The 20,656-nt window shown below is 41.8% G+C and overlaps 2 protein-coding genes across 5 annotated transcripts in view; one reads left to right on the top strand and one right to left on the bottom strand.

Moving 5' to 3' along the window:
- Positions 1 to 1,467: 1,467 nt before the first annotated feature.
- On the bottom strand, positions 1,468 to 18,709 carry LOC143840174 (granulocyte-macrophage colony-stimulating factor receptor subunit alpha-like). 2 transcript variants are annotated; one of them, XM_077343352.1, is made up of 12 exons: positions 18,567 to 18,709; positions 18,082 to 18,191; positions 17,372 to 17,437; positions 16,298 to 16,428; positions 14,738 to 14,855; positions 13,233 to 13,559; positions 12,899 to 13,020; positions 11,002 to 11,028; positions 7,102 to 7,219; positions 6,448 to 6,547; positions 4,124 to 4,202; positions 1,468 to 2,675 (listed from the first exon to the last, which is right to left on the bottom strand). In XM_077343352.1, exons 2-12 carry the CDS (start codon positions 18,164 to 18,166, stop codon positions 2,586 to 2,588), a joined length of 1,263 nt encoding a protein of 420 aa, XP_077199467.1. In that variant the 5' UTR covers positions 18,167 to 18,191; positions 18,567 to 18,709; the 3' UTR covers positions 1,468 to 2,585. The 2 variants fall into 2 exon arrangements, with proteins under 2 accessions (XP_077199467.1, XP_077199468.1); XM_077343353.1 differs by having other exon boundaries at positions 17,372 to 17,632; positions 18,567 to 18,581.
- CRLF2 (cytokine receptor like factor 2) overlaps positions 17,395 to 20,656 on the top strand; it is a 36,580-nt gene continuing 33,318 nt past the window's right edge. Inside the window, exon 1 of one of the 3 annotated variants that reach the window (XM_077343355.1) lies at positions 17,395 to 17,537. The gene's annotated coding sequence lies outside the window, so the exon portion shown is untranslated. Of the gene's footprint in view, positions 17,538 to 19,379; positions 19,424 to 20,656 lie in introns of those variants that run through there. The other 2 variants (XM_077343357.1, XM_077343358.1) reach the window with 2 other exon arrangements.

Below are 20,656 nucleotides of genomic sequence, written 5' to 3' on the forward strand. Positions count from 1 at the left end.
CAGAATCGAACCCGGCTCGCCAGATTAGAAGTCTGCATTCATAGCCACTACGCCAAACTGGCTAACCCTGGTTATAGTTATAATAAAAGCTGATGAGTTCATACAGTAATAAAAATGAATGGTCTCAGATAAATTTGGAGTGTTGAAGAGATGGGACTTGCAGGAATCTATTTGGCATTAGAAACCAACGGTAATGACTGGGGAAGGCACTGGCAAACCACCCCGTATTGAGTGCCATGAAAACGCTAGAGGGCATCACCCCAAGGGACATGACTCAGTGCTTGCACAGAGGATACCTTTACCTTTATGACACATTTATGTTACTATAAAGTGAAAGCTGTTGTAACCTCAGAAGTTTTGGCTTGTGCCTGCAGCTACTTTTACAAGAACTGCAGTTATAAATGAGTTTTCACTCACAAATTGCATAATAATAATTTGTATGTTGGACAATGAAGAAAGATGACAGGAAGAAAGTTGATTCATTTGAAATGTGGTAGAGGAGTCTTATGGATACTGTGGAGGGCCCAAAAGACAAGAAGGTTCTAAATAAAAGCACACCTGAACTCTCCTAGGAGCGAAACTGAGGCTATTGCACTTGAGTCACATAAGAAGATTAGAGTCACTGCAGGAAAAGTTGAAGGCAGCAGGAAAAGGGGAAGATCAAACATGAGCTGGATTGTCTTAGTGAAGGAAGACAAGGCCCTCAGTTTGCTAGAGCTAAGCCAAGGATGTTAATAGGATGTTTTGGAGGTCACCACAGAGTTGCCAACTCACCAGAAGTCAGAAGCTACTTGGTTGCACTTAGCACACAGTCTTAATCTGCATCATGGCAGAAGCTTACTTTTGAAGAACTTAAGGATATTTATGTGAAATTAGCTGGGTCATTTTTATATTTAGGTATTTGCTACTTATTGCCTACAGCTTCTGGTAGCGTATGCTAGAAATAGTTAACTTGTGTAGACTAGTTGTGTGATAGTAAAATTGCCTTAATATATGTCATAATCCACCCTGAGCTAACAAAGGATGAGTGGTAAAAGAAATTAATAAAATCACCATGACTGCTCTCTGCAATTAGAAATAGGCAGCCTGACCGTTGTGGGACACTGTTTCATAACTGGGATGTGAATTACCAATTAGTATACTATAAGAGAAAAATGAGCCTCTTGTGGCGCAGAGTGGTAAGGCAGCTGACATGGTGTCTGAAAGCTCTGCCCATGAGGCTGGGAGTTCAATCCCAGTAGCCGGCTCAAGGTTGACTCAGCCTTCCATCCTTCCAAGGTCGGTGAAATGAGTACCCACCTTGCTGGGGGGTAAACGGTAATGACTGGGGAAGGCACTGGCAAACCACCCCGTATTGAGTCTGCCATGAAAACGCTAGAGGGCGTCACCCCAAGGGTCAGACATGACTTGGTGCTTGCACAGGGGATACCTTTACCTTTTACCTTTTAAGAGAAAAATAAGCACCACTTCAAAGATGGTATTTTAATTTTTTTCAGTAGATGATTGTTTAGTATAAACATTGTTTTTTAATAAGTTCTGACAAAGCAGTACTAGACATTCCATATGTTTGAAATCTGCTGTGCACCTTTTAAAATGAAACTTAGAGGGGCAATCTAGGACATTCCCTGTGGTGTTGCTAGGTATTCTTAAGCCTTCTGTGAGTATTCTGAGTGTTGCAGGCCAAGAGTACTGGCAGAAGGGCTGGTAGCACAGGAGCAGAACATTGAGGGAGGGAGTAGATGTAGGTAGTGGGGTGTACTATACTCGGAGCTGAATCACTCTGACTATGTCATGGTAATTTTCCTGGGAGAAATTCCATTAAGCACGTATGCGAGCAGAGGCAGACAGGTGATAAATTAACACTTGTCAGGAGACGTATTAATGAATATACTATCTCAGAGAGCATATTTAGAAAATGTATAACTCTTGATTTACACAATGAGTAGGATGAAAGTGTTAGGAGGGGAAGTGCTAAACTAAAATAAGCCGCCCTCCAGCAAAATTTTAATTTCTTAGGCAGTATCTCAAGTATCTGTAAAAGATGCCAGAAAGATACCCCTCTGCTCACTTCTATTACCCTTACACTCATGCAATAAGAGCACAACAGGATAGTCTAGGCCAGCCTTTCTTAACCTCTTTACTGTTGAGAAACTCATGAAACATGCTTCAGGTTTTGAGAAATACCAGAAGTGGTGTGATTGTGCAGAATATGGTTGGGAAGCATGGCTGTGTACATGCCCACCAAATGGTGAGTGATATGCCCCTCCCATTCCTACCTCCTCCAGGCCCACCACTGGCCACGAGGGGGGGTGATGATATTGTCGTATCACCAGATAAATGTGTAACAAATTAAAAATGTATATAAAAAATAACCCCCACCCATTCAAGAAACCCTTCCAGGACCATCAGGAAACCCCAGGGTTTCACAAAGCCCTAGCTGAGAAGTCCTGGTCTAGGCCTTTATCTAATGGACAGGATTCAAGCAGCTCCTTTTTCCAACAGTTGCTTGCAGATGGTGTCTAATGATGCCTAACAGCAGTGAATTGTTGACAGTGGCTGGTTGCTTGCTGTCTGAAGAAGGAACTTTATTTTTTAAAGCTATCAGTAACTTCTTCAATGACTGTTATTTTTTCATCAGGCTCATGTACTGTTGGTATTGGGTCCACCAATTCTTTCTTTAAAAAAAAGAAGAGAAATTAAATTTCTGAGCTTTTCTGTTTCAGGTGAGAATTGTGTAAAGTTGGGATATGATTCTTTTTGCAAATCCACTTAGATGAAGAATGGTATAACTTTATGGACATACCCAGTAATTAACAGCAATGAAACACCAATATATTTAACATTTTCCAAAATACAGAAGAGTATGTTAAGTTGGACAATTCTTTTAACAGCTTTCCAAAAGTTGATAGGTTGCATTTAATATATTTCTGATTTTAGTATAGTTCTAGAATTCAACTGCCAGTTCAGTAATTACATCCATGGCAAGTCCAGTTTCAGGCGGGGCTTCATATGGCTTCATATTTCCTGAAGCCATTATCACTGAAATTGTGTTGATTAAAACAACAATTCAATAAATGTTTCTCTAGAGATATTGAAGACCAGTTAAGTTTGGCCCACTCACTGCCAGCCTAATCCTTCATGATTATTGTATGATTACAAAATATGTATGCTATCCTAACTGCTGCGAGGAAGAATGGGATATTATATATATATATATATATATATATATATATATATATATATGCATGCATGCATGCATACATACTAGTCTGAAAGCCTGTTGCATCCAGGAATGCAATGTGCGCTAGCAGAGGGTGCCCCCAGAAAGGGCCGCCACTGCCCGACCTACCATTGTGGCTTGCAGCGGGTCCAATGGTTTACCAGGCGGGCAGTGGGGCATGCAGCAGTTGACCAGGGCATCGTGCTGCCGACTGGAGTGACAGCCCTGTACTTGTCTTGGCTGGAACGCAGTGGCTGAGCCAGTAGCCCCACTGCTGGGTGGCGCAACAGCTGCACTGCCTGTTGGCCCGCCGTGGCTGCTGGAGGCCAGGTTGATCAGTGGTGAAGGAGTAGTGCCACAGGAGCATCCTTCTTGTCGGCCAGGCAGCGTCTGACCATGAGGCTGGCTGAGCACTTCGCGGCCGGCTTCTGCAGGCCAGCGCTCTAGGGGCCGAGCCAATCTGGGCGCACCCAACTTTTCTCGGCATGCCCGGATTGGCCTGTGCAGACAGAAGCACAGGCCGGACACCTGGATGTGTCCCGGACAGTGCTCCGCCCATAGTCGCTTTTCATAAATATTAAAGCCACTAATGGTAAGGACTTAATATTTAATGAGGGAAGGTATTTAAATTAAATATAGGAAAGATTTACAAATGTCTGTTGGGGCACCATCATAGAAATATGTTAGGTAAAATTGCATCATACATTTATACAAACACATGCAGTTGCTAGCAACTGAATGTACAGAATTGCAGGACCAGCTATTGAACAGTATTTGGTGCTTACCTGTTGGAAACACTCAGATGAAACTTACCTAAAATTAATTTGAATATTAAAAAGCCATTCATCTTTATCTTCTTAAATCTTTGGCAGAATGTGGTATTAAACACATTTTAAAGCTTACCTCCATATTCTTGCTATACTGTTGGAAAAGGTCTTTCGGTTGCGGAACTGGAAGTGTTAGTTTGTGCCATATACGATATCTGTAGGAAGAAAACTGAGGCATATTTGTTGTCCTGATGGAAGTATTCAGTCACCCTCTCACAGGTGGAGACTCACACTTCTGAGGACTATGTGCAAACTGAGCTTATTTTTAATTATTTTAAATATGTTATATTTTTATATGCATATGCACAGAGTTTAAATCAAGTGAGTCAAATACCAAAAACCCTTTAAATGTGAACAGAAAGAACACGCTACATGTTATCTGAAATCCACAAATACCAGAATCTTTGGATTTAAATTAAAGATATACTTTAGTGCAGTTTTTAATAAATTGTGTATATCTTGTATACTGGAACAGTGGTCCCCAACCTTTTTATCCCCAGGGACTGGTCAATGCTTGACAATTTTACTGAGGCCTGGGGGGGGGTAGTCCTTTGCCGAGGGATATTGCTGCCTGAGCCCCTGCTTCACTTGCTTTCCCACCGGCACCTCTGACTTCCTGCCGCCCACTGGGGGGCGCTGCCAACAGCAGCTGCACAGTGCCACGCCGAGGGGGAGCCCCAGCCATGGTGGCCACTGGAGAGCACCAAAGGTGAGCCGGCAGCAGAGTGCCAGGGCAGCCTCCAAGGCAGCAGCCGGGGAGGAGGATCAGGAGGAGCCGTGGCCCGGTGCCAACTGATCCTCGGACCGGTACCAGTCCCTGGGTTGGGGACCACAGTAATGGAACATATAGTTTCCCTTTTTATTTTAAGAGGTACTGATGCTTAGCAATTTTAAGACATCCATTCCCTATCCTCAGTTACTTATCTGCATGGTACTGGTGGTCACCACAGGGTGGTGACTGTGGTTATATGCTTTGGAGTTTGAATTTCTTGGATACCTCAACCCTTCCTCCTTTATATTACTTAGAAATAAAGACTAATGTGAAACCCATCCAGGGTTCCTCTTAATATTTACGAAACCATCCAGGAGGTGGAACGAGTCTGGGGTGTCTGAGTTGGAATAGGGCCAATCAGGGTACGGCCAGCTTTGCTGATTGGCATGGCTTCTACAGCTCCTGCCCTCCATGCCTGGCCGCTCGCCACTCTGCAAGCCTCAACGCAGATGTGGCTGCCTACTGAGGCCAGTGCGTCTGTGGCACTCACCCCTTCCACACAGTGGCCTGCAGTGCCGGAACACAGATGCCTCTCACCGCGACAATGAAGGGCCGACTGAGGAGGCCCCACTGAGGACGCTGTACTGCCACCACATACGACCCACCCGCCACCACTGGCGAGGAGGGGATGGCAGCAGCAGCCGTGCCATGACAGCAAGTCCTCCTATGAGGTGCCGCTGATGCACACCGTGCCCAGCTCTGAGGGGAGCGAGGTGCCCGCCTACAGAATGCCCCAGAAGGAACTGCACCACCTGCCCACAAACACAACATCCTGTAGGGAACTGCGCCACCAGGCTGCCTCCACCCCATGCTGCGCTCACAAAGCATGATGAGCAGGAGGTGGACCTGCGCTCACCGTGTCAAGGTCCGTGCTGCCAGACCACCACCACCACCACCACCACCACCACCATGTGTGTGACGGGCCCGCCACCAACTTCAGGTATGCCCGCCACTGCCCAGGGTCCGCCTGCGGCTGCTACCACTATAACCGAAGCAATCCCACCTTACAAACATCGCCCCTGCGAGGTCACTGAGGAGCTGGGAGAATACTCCACAGCTCCAGCCACCTCCCTCCCTCCCAACCCCCCCCCCCCGGACTCCCTGCCACTATCAGGGGACTAGTTACATATATAATACACAAACCCCAAAAGGAGGTTATTTACATTTGTACTCTCAAATATTTGACATATGTATGCATGTATAAAATAAGAACCTAAATGCCACCTTGTGGATCAGATCCAAAGTCCATCTAGTCCAGTACCCTGTTCTCTCAGCCATCACCCAAATGCTTCTGGGAAGCTCAAAATTTGAAATGATTGCTTTGCTTTAAAAGTAATCAGTGTTATGTCCTAGTAAAATACATCCCGTTTTGGATTAAGAAGAATGAAGTTTGTCCTCTATATTGGAAGAGGCTATTGATTTTGAGATTTGCTTTAAAACTTGCTTACATAATATAGGTTAACAGTATTTGATGTTACTACAGGCGTACATCAGCCAATTATGTTAACTTTTAAATCTGTTTTTTAGATCTGAGTATAAATCTCGTAAGAAACACCAACCTGACGTAAATAGTCAACTAAAAGCATTGCCTTTTGTCACTTGTGTGAAATAACAGATTGTAGAATTACCTTTTACAGAGAAAAGCCAGGATCAAGATCATTAGGATGGTTCCAACTGCTATAAGTACTAAATTAATTGTTGGAAATAGATTTGGTTGGCTTAGAAAATCTGAAAGAGATACATACTCTTTAGTATTCTGTTTTTCAGCTGGGGAATAGACAATATTGCTTTGTCCAATGTTGCTCTGGCTGTCTTATCATCAAAATTACACCTTACCTTACAAAATATTTTCTAAATCAACTGGAAGCTTCTAATAATTTACATGCTCAAAGCTAGAGAGTGAAGTTCTGTCATACGTTCATGCAGTTCAGTAGTGCTTGCTTTACCTAAATATCTCACAATGGAGGCAAATTGTGAATGCAGGAGACCTCTTTTTCTAATAATGCATGTATATCCATACCTCAAAAGACTGAGGAGGAAGAGAAATCACCATTTGTTGATGCAGGAAGTATTAATGGCAGTATATGTTGGTGAATGACAGATCATCTGATTTTATTGTGCTACTTCAGACCAAAATGACTACCCATTTGTATCTATCTGAGCTCCGTGAGTATTCCAAGTGCATCTTACTGCCCCTTAGAAGTGGCCCTTCGTTTTTCCTTGAAACTAAGAAAGATTTCTTAAAGTGATAGAAATTGTAACAAGGGAAATAATTTCCTTACCTAATATAATTGGTTCACTCCATTCACTATAGACTGTAAAATCAAAACTTCTTTTAAATGAACGGATCATCACAACATGTCTTTGATCCACATCAAAGCTTTTGTAATTGTCATGTATCTGAAAGCAAAAGAGTTGCCCAATTTATTCCATTGCAGTTCAGTGTTCAAGGTTTTTTGTTTTTTTTTACTGTATGGGTTTGAATTTATACATGCCTCCCTTTCATAATATAAAATCTAATGTCTGAATTCTATGGCTAAGAAATGGGATCCAGAATGACTCTGGGCAGAAGGGTCTCAGTTTGAGGCAGCTCTCCAGATATTGGGCTCACCAGGGGAAGGCTTTGTCTCCACTTAACAGTCACCCTATTTCTCACATGTAATAGGACTGCTATTTTAACCTGTTAGAATTTAAGACAGGTGAAGTAATTGTACCTCCACCAACAGGGATCTCACAAGAGTTTATACGTTTCTATGGATAAAACGTAACCAAGCATACCTGGAAAATAACACTCTTCCCTTCACTCACCCTTCGTTCAACACAACGATAAGAATCTTAGTTGCTGAAATGCTAACAGCAATAAATATTAATTACAGTACTGTTATTGACAAAATTACACTAGCCTACTGGTTTCAATAGCTTTAGATTGGTGTAACTGGCTAGGACTGTATTGTCAACTGGCTGTCCTATGTAACTTACTCAGAAATAGATCTAAGCCAATAGAAATAAGCTAATAGAATTGGATTCTAAGTAAACAAGTTCAAGATGAGAACATGGATTTTACAGTTATGTTGTTACAAGGTTAGAAGAAATTAATTAACACTGTGCATCTTCAGTCAATGAAACAGGTTATGGTGCATCCACTTCTAAAGGATCCTTCGACCCAAGAGATCTCGATAATTATTAACTAGTCTCAAGTTCCAGTGGCTTGAGAGAGCCAGTTTGGTGTAGTGGTTAGGAGTGCGGACTTCTAATCTGGCATGCCAGGTTTGATTCTGCGCTCCCCCACATGCAGCCAGCTGGGTGACCTTGGGCTCACCACAGCACTGATAAAACTGTTCTGTCCGGGCAGTGATATCAGCGCTCTCTCAGCCTCACCCACCCCACAGGGTGTCTGTTGTGGGGAGAGGAATGGGAAAGCGACTGTAAGCCGCTTTGAGCCTCCTTCGGGTAGGGAAAAGCGGCATATAAGAACCAATTCTTCTTTTTCTTCTTCTTCCTAGAGATGGCAAATTTTTAGATCCTTTCCAATCTGGATTCAGGCCATGTTATAGCACAGCTTTGCTCACCCTGGTAGATTACTTGTTCTGGAAGATGGATGGAATGTGATTCTGCTGATTCTCCTGGACCTCTCAGCAGCTTTAATGCCATCAGTCATGGTATCCTTCTGGCCCACCTATCTGGAATGCCTATTGGAAGGCATCATTCTTTAGTGAGTCCAGTCTGACCTGGAGGATAGTTTCAGAAGGTGGTGCTGCAGTCCACCCTTTGACCTATAAGGTGCCACAAGGTTTTGTCACCAAAAGCTGATGACACTCAGCTCTATCTTGCACTTCTAGTTGATCCCAAGGAAGCTTCAGAGACCCTGAACCTGTGCCTGGAGGCAATTTTGGAATGGATACAGGCTAATAAACTAATCCCAAAAAGATGGAAGTGCTATTGTTGAGTGGAATATCTGACCCAGGATTTAAGCTGTCACCGATTCTGGATGTGGTTTCACTCCCCTTAAAGCAGTGGTCCCCAACCTACGGGCCACGGCCCGGTGCCGGGCCGCAGCTCCCTCTCCCCGCCCCCCCCCCGCAGTAAAAAACTTCCCAGGCCGCAAGCTTGCGGCCCGGGAAGCTTCTTACTGCGGGAGGGCGGGGAGAGGGAATCAGAGCCGGGCCGCGCATCGCGCATTTGCGGCCCATGCAGGCACGGCCCGCTTGTGCGGCCCGATGCGCGGGTGTGGCCCGCGTGGGTGCGGCCCAATGCCCTGCCGGTCCCCAGCCTCAGAAAGGTTGGGGACCACTGCCTTAAAGAACAAGTCTGTAGGGTGCTCTTGGACCCAGGACTGCTGCTTGATAAGGACATGGCTGCACTGGCAAACTGTCTTTTACCAGCTGTGCCTTTTCTTTTGCCCATCCTGAATCTACTAATTATTCTAGCTGAAAACTGCCTTGTCACTTTCATAATATGTTAATTGCTGAGGCATTCCCTCCTCTTGCTGCTGTTTGTCCCTGGGCAAAAAAGATCTGGCCACTGTAGTGCATGCCCTAGTTACATCTAGATCAGATAACTGTAGTACACTCTACATGTGACTGCCCTTGAAAGGTGTTTGGAAACTTCAGTGGGTCCAGAATGCTGCAGCCAGAATGTTGACTGGAGTGCGTCTTATTAGGGACGATATCACTCCAGTCTTGGCCCACTAGCTTCCAATTTGTTTTCAGGTACAATTCAAGGTACCTGGATATCAATTGCCTTGATATTCAAAGCTCTATATGGTTTGGGACCAAAATACTGAAGAACCACTTTATGAACCTGCCCGAACATGGCGGTCATTAAGGTCCTGCTCCAAATGCTCCCACATTCTGAGATTAGGCGGGTGGCAATCCAGAAGAGGGCTGTTTTAGAAGTGGCACCAAAGTTATGGAACTATCCAGTGTGATTCGTCTCTCCCTTCTGTTGTCAACTTCCACCAGCAGATGAATATTTTTTGTTTTGTTTTGTTTTGTTTTGTTTGGGATTCCCTTCTTGATACCTCATTCCTAACCAATGTGTTATGTTTTTTATGTATTTTAACTGTTTCTGTGCACAGAGAATAAGAGTTTTTGAAACTTTTTAAAGTTGTTTTGAGATATGCTTGGGATGAGGGGTTATTTTATAAAGTATTTTATCATGTATGTTTTAGAAATTAGCTGCCTTGGCAGCCCTTGTAGGAGCAGAAAAGTGAGATATAAATTTTGTACATAAATCAAAGATGAGCTCCTGTGGCACTGATCACTTTGCCAGGAGTTGAGTATCTTTCCAAGCAGTGATGAGTGGGATTCCATTGCTTCTTCCATGTGCTTCTCCAATGCATTCTAACTGAATAAAATGAGCTCAAAGCACTTTAAAGGGTTTCTAAGTAGGACATCTTGCCCTTTTTCACTTCAACTGTCCTCCTTTAGTCTCTGGTGTTAGTGGATTCATACGACCCAGCCCATGAATACTGGAAAAAGCAAGTCTTGGGGACATGAAAGATTCATGTTTAGCTAGAAAAAAAAATCAGAAGCTGTGGCAATAGAGGAGCATTTTTGTCAGTTTTCATGAAATTATATTTATAGACATGTTCTTTTAAAAAGTTGTAAATCCATTCATACATTGGGTTGGATCCTATGGTCCTTGAACAGAGTGATACTCTCTGTTTACTTCGCCTCGCCCTTTGCACCCCCCAAGAGTACTATGCAGTACTGCGGGCTGCATCCTGAGCAAGCAGTCTGAAAAACCTCCAGACACCCCTCCTGGGCAAGCACAATCCACTCAAGGCTTCCAACTCATCATACTCCAAGCACATTTTGGCACTAATGTTTTATTACTATACCATAGTTGGAAGAAGGCAGGGTCGTGATGGTGAAATATTAATTATTTAGGTGATTGACTTTTTGCAGCTAATTTCATTTTCACTTTAATATTTTTCTTTGCAGTACATTATTTGTGTACTTCCATCCATTTAGATATGTACCCGTTTGAGATAATTTTGAAATTTCTGGAAAGTTTCCCCCATAATTTGACCTTTAAAAAAAAAATCTTCCCTTTAGATCATTTAGCCTTTATTTGGAAATACAGTAGTATTTTAGAATTCTGCAGTTTAAAATATTCGCTGCTTGTCTAACATTCAGTGTCCCTGTGTATACTCTGTTGATAAGGCAAAAGATACTTACAGATTCAGTGGTATTTTCGGTTTCATCCTAAAACACAAAGCAAAAAGCCCCACATGTTTTTTCTTCCCCATAGATTGTACATAATTACATACATTTTGTATGCTTTACCTGGCACAAAGGCAGAAGGTGCCAGAAATTAACTGATATCATCTGTATTAACTTGAACACATATTCCAGTTAATGTTCTCTCTAATTATTTACTCTGCTGAGCAGGACAAATCATATTTTGAGCAGAATAAAATAGGCTGTAATCTTAAAACGGGCCATGGACAGTGCAAGACCCTGCAAGGCTCCAGATTGCTGCTGAGTGGGGCTGTTAATGAGTGACCTGTCGTGTGCACAGTTTAGAGGGGACACTGATCCCAGTACTAACTTTCCCCTGGCTTTTGCTGTTTCTTCAAATGCATAACCTCATATAGAAGACTGGCTGCAGGCATCTTCTCTTTGGTTGCTTATGTCCCTTTAAAAATTACAAGGCATAAGATTAAAAATTACAAGGCAAAAATTACAAGGCATATATAGGGGTATATGTATAGGGGAAGGGGCAGCATGGCATGGTGAAATCTTGGAAGCTAAGTAGGGTCAGTACTTGGAAGAGACACCACATAAGAAAAACCACGTTGGATCAGGCTCACCCAGTCTAACAGTCACACAGTGGCCAAACCCAAGGTGTCATCAGGAGGTCCACCAGTGGGACCAGAACTCCAGAATCCCTCCTACTGTGCCCCCCAAGCGCCAAGAATATAGAGTATCACTGCCCCAGACATAGTGGTACATCTATGCCTTGTGACTAAAAGCTGTTTGTGCTTTTAGCTGCCACCACTTTGGGTGAAGAAGCCTTCCTTTTATCTATTGTAAACCTACAGCTCAACAGTTTCATTGAGTGCCCATGAGTTCTTGTATTGTGAGAAAAGCAGAAAAGTGCTTCTTTATCTTTTGTATCCCATGCATAATTTTGTAAACCTCCGTCATGTTACCTCTCAACCCTTGTTTCCCCATGCTAAAGAGCTCTAATCTCTTTAGCTTTTCTTTATAGGAAAATTGTTCCATCCGCTTAATGATTTTAATTGCCCCAAGGAAGACTCTGGAGAGGAAGGCAGTGAGGAGTCATCTCAGTTTCTCATTTGCCTTGAAAGCTCCTCACTGAATGCACCTTATATATACACTGGGGGGAAGGGTAAATGTTCTGTTTTTCTTGATGATAATAGTGGTCCCTTGAGACAGGGTGGAATACAAATTAAATATGTATATATTACATGAAATGGCATGAAAGTTTTTTCAGCTTCATGTTTCGTTTGAACAAAAGTTGGACAGACTGAATTGGGCCATTGAGTGTGTTGGGGGGTGGGACTATTGGTCTGTGGGAGTTATGAGTACTGTGTGGACTTCGTTGTATTTTATGCCTGCTGTTGTAAACCACTGCAAGCCTGTTGGATGGAGAATGGCAGTCAATAAATATAAAAAAATATAAATAAAACTGTACCAAATAAAAATATCACTGTGCTCCAGTTCTCATTGGGAGGGGCATCACCACTGGGTGGGTCTACAAAGGATAGACATCCAGCATGAATATTTTTACAGATACTGCAGCATATAGACATACCAAGGCACAAATGGGGCAGTGATATATGCATGTGAATGTAACCCATGCAAAGCAACCTTGCCTAAGAAGACAGAGGATGGCCCTTTCTATCTGTCTCTTGATAAGAAAGTGTATTCAAATAATATTTTCCTTTGCTGGCTTTAGAGCAATGTCTTGACTGGCAATAATAATACAATCAAGAGATATGAGTTATATCCAGGGAGGTCACTGAGGCTCAATGTGATTTTTAACCAGAACCAGCAATATTTAGTCCTTGAAAGAAAATATGATTTGTTGAATAACTTGACTTCTTACCTTTATTTCATAACAAAGGCAGCAGCATTTCTCATTAGTGATAGGAGGCGTCCACTGTACTATGCACTTCGATGACAGCTTAGAGCAATTTTGGGTAATAGTTTGTGGAGGACCTATCCTTTCTGGAATGAAAACCACTGTTACCATAGAGAAGCAGAGAAATGTGACATTTCACTGACATCTAAGTGGTGCATCTTATATCCCTGTTCTCCAAGCAGACAAGTGCCATATACTTTGCTGGCAAGAGGCCTCAGTAAAGATCCACCCTTAAACACCTTAAGATTTCTATTATGTTTAAAGACTAAAACAACGCCCTTCGCCTTTTAAATCTTACCATGGTGGCAAAGCTTGAGAAGCGCATCATAATAACGAATCTGTGATTTTTGGCTTGATCCATTCACATAGATATAGTAAATGTCTTCAGTAGATTCAAAAGTAATTTTAGGAACGTGGCATGCAATATGTCTTCCCAGGACATTACTTATGTAATGTGGACACTCTCTCTTTTTCCCGTCTATGCCAGAGGATACCTCACGGTACTTCAGGTAAAGAAAATACTGGACATCTTCTGGAGCATTTCTGCCAGCGTTCCAAGTACAGTTCAAAGAAGAAACGTTGTAAAGCACGCAGGAGAAATTTTCAACTGATGTTCCATCCATTTCTGGAAAGGAGTGGAAGTTAATACCATGTAGCATTTCTATAATGTATTTCAATTAGGATAAATATTTCCATTAGGATAAATCAAATAAATAAACAAATAAGTGAATAAATAAAGCATTTCATATGTATATTATCTCCTATATGTGTGCAAACCTCCCAAACTTCAGAAACAGGATGGGGATTTGGCAGCAGTGAGGAGGGGAAAAGGCAAGACGAGGCGGTAGAAAAAGCAGGAAGGCTTTTCAGTGTGGAGGGGTGAAAAAGCGCAATTTGGAACTCTATGCAGCAATTCCCTTGGAGTTGTTGCAACCCAATTTCTTTGTATATGACTGAGTTTTGATGAAATAAGCATACATCATCTTTTAAAATTAGTACTTGTACTTCTCCCACTGCCATTATTCGCTTGTCCAAATATCACCTGAATAGCAGTGTCTCAAGCATTGTAGACTCTCCGTTAAGACATTACCATGGAACTTAGTTATCACCTTAGTAAGACATCTGCATCACTACAAAAGGCAGTGTTACTGTTCCACACACTTCCATAGCTACAGTTTCTTAGTGCTCTACTGCTTCGTGTATGCTGGGTCACTGGGAATGCATGAAATATAGAGCACAAAGAATTCACCACAAACTAAAAATCCAAATAAACAAGAGATCCTAAATTTTAACATGGTACTACCATGGACATTTTAAAACACGGGCTGGATAGCTATCTGACGGAGAGGCTGATTCTGTGAAGATTCAAGGGGATGGCAGGTTACAGTGGATGAGCGATAGGGATGTGAGTGTCCTGCATAGTGCAAGGGGTTGGACTAGATGACCCAGGAGGTCCCTTCCAACTCTATGATTCTATGATTCTATACCAAATGCAAAGAAGGACCAAGGGCTCGTCCTGCCATTCCTCAAAATCCAAATGAACCATTCAGTATTTTTAACCATTGCCACTATTTCTCTCAACTGCTTAACCAATTTTATAAATATAAAACTGGGTCAATTAATTACAGATCCCCAGAACATCATTTTAATCCAAAACCATTAAACAGAACTTTCAAACAGGCTTTAATGTGAGGTTTAGGACCACAAGGATCACTGAGACTAACCCAGTTCCCTCCTTCTTGTGACTATTCCCTATACGAGTTCCTGGAAAATGTATTGTATATGGAATATTGGCTGAATTACCTTCAGGAGGAAAGTAGATGCTATCTGAAAGATTCTGATTCAGATACTCTATTTTGGCTATAAATGTAGCACCCTTATGAAGTTGCACACTGTCAAAATAGCACATTGTTTCTTCTTTCTGAAAAAGAAAATTCAATTTAATACTTATAGGTTGTGTTCTAGAGACATCAGTATATTATGGCTATGTTACTTGAGGAGGTAATGCTTAAACTGCTCTGCTCTGCAGGTATGAAACTCCTGGGTGTCCCAGGCCCCCGGGATTTCTGCCTGGCCTCAACCAAGGCCAGGGCCTTTTTGGCCCTGGCCCCTGCTTGGTGGAGTGAGCTCCCGGAAGAGCTGAGGGCCCTGACGGAGCTATCAACGTTCTGCAGGGCTGTAAGATGAAGCTCTCCCACCAGGCCTTTAGTTGAGGCCGGGGGTGGTGGTGTAGAATCCTGGAGTTGATTGAACAATCTGTGGGTCCCCCCCTATGACATCTGTTCTTCCATCATATGCTGTTAATAGCATGATACGGGTAGTGGGATGGGAATTGGGGAGTTGCTTTTGGTTTCTTGTCTGCCATCTGCCTTGTTTTGTCATAGGTGGGGTTTGATTGTTATGTTTTTAATTGGGGAATGTTGATTTTAGTGGGGGTTTTTGTATCTATTATTATAAAGGCTTCTTAAATGAACAGTGCAAACAAATAGAAGAAAACAATAGAATAGGGAGGACCAGAGATCTCTTTAAAAAAAAACTTGGAGATATGAAGAGAATATTTCATGCAAAGATGGGTATGATAAAGGACCAAAATGGTAGGGACCTAACAGAAGCAGAAGAGATTTAAAAAAATATGGAAAAATTATCCAGAAAAATTATACACAAGTGAGCGTAACATCCCTGATAACCACGAGGGGGTAGTCACTGACCTGGAGCCAGACATCCTGGAATGTGAGGTAAAATGGGCCTTAGGAAGTCTGAGTAACAATAAAGCTAGTGGAGGTGACAGCATTCCAGTTGAACTATTCAAAATCTTAATAGACGATAAAGTAAAAGTGCCAGAATATGCCAGAAAATTTGGAAAACTCAACAGTGGCCTTAGGATTGGAAAAGGTCAGTTTACATTCCAATCCCAAAGAAGGGCAACAGCAAAGAATGTTCAAACTACCACACCATTGTACTCATTTCTCATGCTAGCAAAGTTATGCTCAAAATCCTACAAGCTAGGTTCCAGCAATATGTAGGCCGAGAACTTCCAGAAATACAAGCAGGATTTCAAAGAGGCAGAGGAACTAGAGATCAAATTGCCAACATATGCTGGATCATAGAGAAAGCTAGGGAGTTTCAGAAGAACATTTACTTCTGCTTCATTGACTATGCTAAAGCCTTTGATTGTGTGTGTGTGTGTGTGTGTATATATATATATATATATATATGAGATATTTCAGTCTTTTCTGTAAACTTAGGGGAGTCACCTAAGTTTGCAGAAAAATCTATTTAGTGCAAGTGGGGTCCTAATCGACAGATTTTAATATCTTCAGATGGGGGCCACATTTGTGAAATAGTACATAGATGTATACTTACGATACCATAGTTACAATTAAAGGGAGGTGTGTCAACAGAACATTCTCTCATTGTGACATTAGAATCCCAAGTCATTTCCATATTTTCCAGATCTACCTTCCAGTTTAAAACCACTGAAGATGGCTTCTTAACTAAAAGTGTAAATAGACCAAAGCAAACCATATTTTTAAAAAAAATTCATCTGACCTTGACTTTTTAACTGCATCCAAATGACACTGAAATAAATGGGCAACATTATAACAAAATCTTTTTTTGTGAATTCGCCCACTTGAGGTAATTTAGTGAGTTACCCACAAAACTAAGGTGACCAGATTTCAACATTGGTAAAGTGGGTCACCATTGACCAGGGGGGGGGGGGTTCTTTATTAAAATTTGGTCTATATGGAGCAACAAAAATTTTCATAGAATGCATAGAAAGCAAAAATAGTATTGTAATTTATATTTTTTAATTTCAACATAGGTATAATTTGCCAGGTGCCCCAAGATGTCCCTCCAAAAATGGGACAATCTGGTTGCCTTACACAAACCATTTATTTATAATTTTAAAAGTTAAGTGTGCTAGCAAATGCTCTTGAAGTACTAACACTAGTTGCAACCTTTTTATACAGATCTTTAAAAATAATTATTTGCATGACCAGGTGTACATGCAGAGATCTTTGTTGTGAATATAGATAAATCAGAGGATGCAGCCATTCCAACATTGTTGTTATTGTTGTTATGTGCGAAGTCGTGTCCGACCCATCGCAACCCCATGGACAATGATCCTCCAGGCCTTCCTGTCCTCTACCATTCCCCGGAGTCCATTTAAGTTTGCAACATTATTCAGATTCATTTAATTCAAAAGAATTCACTTGACTTCAAGCAGCTCATAAATAACAAAAGAATTTCCCAATCCCACAGCCATGAATGTCTCTAAGCCTAGTTGCTCATAAAAAGCAAGTGAGAGAGAGTGATTAAGAATGTGTTAAAACACATGTATTTCTAGGCCCATTCCCTGATCAGTAATGTTCCTGAAGACTATGTTTTGTGGCTTACACATTACTGGTAGAAGATTAACTACATTACTAAACTCACCCGTCTTATCCAGTCTGCAGCGGTAGAGTGTCTGTTTGTTTTCCTTTACACTCCTAGGGTCTGATCCTGCAAGGGACAATGGGTCATTTGGCCAGCACTATTAATAGTTCGCATGGAGTGTCCTGTTCAAGGTGATGGTGCTCCTCACTGCTTTTTCTGGAACATGGTAGGTGCTTACTTGAATTTGTGAGCTTGGGGTTACTTCGTTTATCTCAATCTGCTTAATATACACTTTTCCTGTGGTTGAGACATTGCTAAAGCCTGTGGAATGAATGAGAGCTTTCCCTTGACTTTTATTTGCAAATATAACATTATGGCATTATTGAGGCAGTACTAATCTTCTGCATGAACATAGGATTTCAATGAAGACTCATTCTGTAATGCCACCCGTTCCACCCAATTTTGCCCCTTATACTCGTTGTGTAACATCTGTATGATAGATCACCAATGCAGTCTTGAAGCAACACTAACTCAGATCCACTCTGCCAAATCATCCTTGTGTTGTATTCGGGCAAGCAATTTGGTAATGTTTCTATGTTCACCTCTCTGGTTTCACTCAGATGGTGCTGTGAATCTTACAGTCGATATGTGAAGTTTATTGGTTTTATTGAGTTTTTAAACTGTGCAAAACTGCCCCGAGATGGTAGGTCTGAGACAGGCAGTATATAAATTACTTAATTAATTAATTAAAATGCAATACATGTACTTACCCTGCACACTTAGTAAAGTAACATAAAATATGGAGTGCAAAAATATGAGCCAGGTCACATCAGCAAATCCCAGAGAGGTTACCATTCTTTATACATAAAAAGAATAAATCCTAAAAAGAAAGAAAGATGTAGTTTCAGTACTGCCTTTTCCCAAGTCAGTCATTGACCAAGTCAGTTATTGATTCTGCTATAATTTTACCAAGTCAGTGGTTGATTCCAACATAAAATTCTTGATGATCATGAAAGGCCTGGGGAAGGATTAGGTTCTGAAGCCAAGGAGAAGCTGGTAATCAGGATAAAGGTATTTTATAAAGAGTTGAAATCAGTGAATGAATTTTTGAAATTTGGCAAGAGGCAGTGAAATGAAAGCAAACTAGGATTAGACAGCAAGAATGTTTTAACTACAGAGTCTGTTCTGCCGCCCCCCCTTCTCCCCAAACCAGCCCATATTTCCCTTGGATTAGCTGAATGGAGAGTTTCCTTACCTCCAGCTTTTGTCAGGACTCATGAAAAACTATGGTGTTTAAGGGAAGCTGTGAACATTGCAGCAGGGTTTTCTCCTGAAAAAAAAACAGTATACACACATTATTCTGTTGCACCAGTCATTTATAAACTTCCTTCTGGTACTTTCATTTCCATTCCAGTGAAAAGGGAACTAGAAAGAAGCAGAGCCTTTCAAGAGTACAAGGAAAGAGTTCCTTTTTTTCCTCCTCTGGGTATTTTCTAACTGCATACATTATCAATGTAAGGGTGAATCAACACTAACTGCCATATATAAATCAACTCCATCAATATTTCCCCTCAGACATGTCCTCATCAGCCAAGTTGGGTGGCCTAGTGTGGATCTTATACAGAGCAAGATTTAGGAGAGACCATGGTGCACAGCTTTTGCAATCAGCTCTCCTTCCTGCTTTTCCATATCACAAGAACTGCCATCATTAACTGCAGAAAGTTTTATAATGGAGCTCAGACCACATCTGCTTCTCTAGACAGGAGAAGATGGAATCTAAACCATGATAATCTGGCTTTGCTAGGTTCCTACCAGGATAACAGCTCAAGCTTCTTTCTCTATTGTCTTCTGAAAAAATAAAAGAGAATCTGGTATGAGAGAGGGAGAAGAGACTAAATGATTTTTTGGGGGGGAGGGGGTCAGTGAAGGAAATTCACTTATGTTTGCAAATGGAGGCAGAGAGAGAGAGAGAGAGAGAGAGAGAGAGAGAGAGAGAGTTTAAACATACTGCATCTTCTCCCCTTGACATGGTAATGATCACGGCAATGTGCCTGCAGAAGGACAAGTGTTTGGTCTGTCGGGAATTCAGCCATTGGAGAGGATAATATCAAGGCAAGTCACAGTTATGTCCCTACCCTCATGAACTATGGAGACAGATGTGCACTACAGAGAACCGAACACTTTATTTGTACTCTCCTTCTGGCAAGCAGGCTAGGTATCTCCTGCAGAGCACAGAGTCAAATGCCTTCATATCCTTAATGGTTGGGCAGGCCTAATCAGAGATCTGTGATGAAGGAGGATCTGTGAATGATCCCTCTCTTTTCCAGTAACTCTTGTCTTTTCATAACATGCCCAAAATACAATAGCCTCAGTTTAGTCATTCTAACTTCTGTGGAGACGTCATGCCTGATTTGACCTAGAACCCATTTAGTATCTGTAAAGCTCTCCCCCAACACTACATTTCAAAGGAGTGAGCTTTCACACCCATACATAGTAATAGGGAATAGAGACAGGCACAAGTCAACCCATGGGTCTCCGTGAACCCACAGAATGGAGTAGTTTGTAGGTTCACAAACCAGGGCTCGTATGTCCATGCCCCCAACAACCATGCATGACAACATACGGGTCTTACCCCTCTGTGCATGTTTGCAGGCTTTTTTTGGAGCTAGAGTTCCTTCCCTCAGTGCACACATGTGAAGCACGTGAAAATCTTTCTTTTGGCATAGAGAGGGGCATCGGAGGGTTATCTTTTGGTTTCCATAGTACTCCAATGATTACCTGTTTAGCTTGACTGGCATCCTTGTAAGCCAAGAGGAGAGCTCCCTTTGGTTTCAACAGGAATGCCTTGGCCACATGACAGCTCATTGCATTCTTTTGCTCTCATTGGGAGTATGTGAAAGAGAGAGGGAGACACATGTAGCTATTCGGAGGGAGAGAATTTGGTGGGATAGGTGAAGGGTTTAGAGAGAAGGAACACCTTCCATGTTACCTATGGGTCTTCATAGCTCATTTCTCCCCTACTCTTTCCCACTCCTCCCTTCCCTTTTCATTTGGTGCTGTTTTCAATCCAGAACTGTAAAAGAGCATTGATGCTTAAATCTTAGCTGTAATATATAATGCTTATTATAAATGGTTTTACAATTTAAATTTTATTGCTATTTATAATTGATTTGAATTGATGGTTCTTGATGTAGACTGCCCTGAGACAACTGGTTTGAAAAGGTGCATTATATAAATTAAACCATAAATTAATTACGTTTTTACCCCCAGAAATGTTCCTATTGTGTTATGGGAGTAGTGGCATTACAGGCTAGGAATCTTCTCATGGTATAATGTTCAAATGGA

The sequence above is a fragment of the Paroedura picta genome, chromosome 6 (assembly GCF_049243985.1).
Source record: "Paroedura picta isolate Pp20150507F chromosome 6, Ppicta_v3.0, whole genome shotgun sequence".
NCBI classification, from domain to species: domain Eukaryota; kingdom Metazoa; phylum Chordata; class Lepidosauria; order Squamata; family Gekkonidae; genus Paroedura; species Paroedura picta.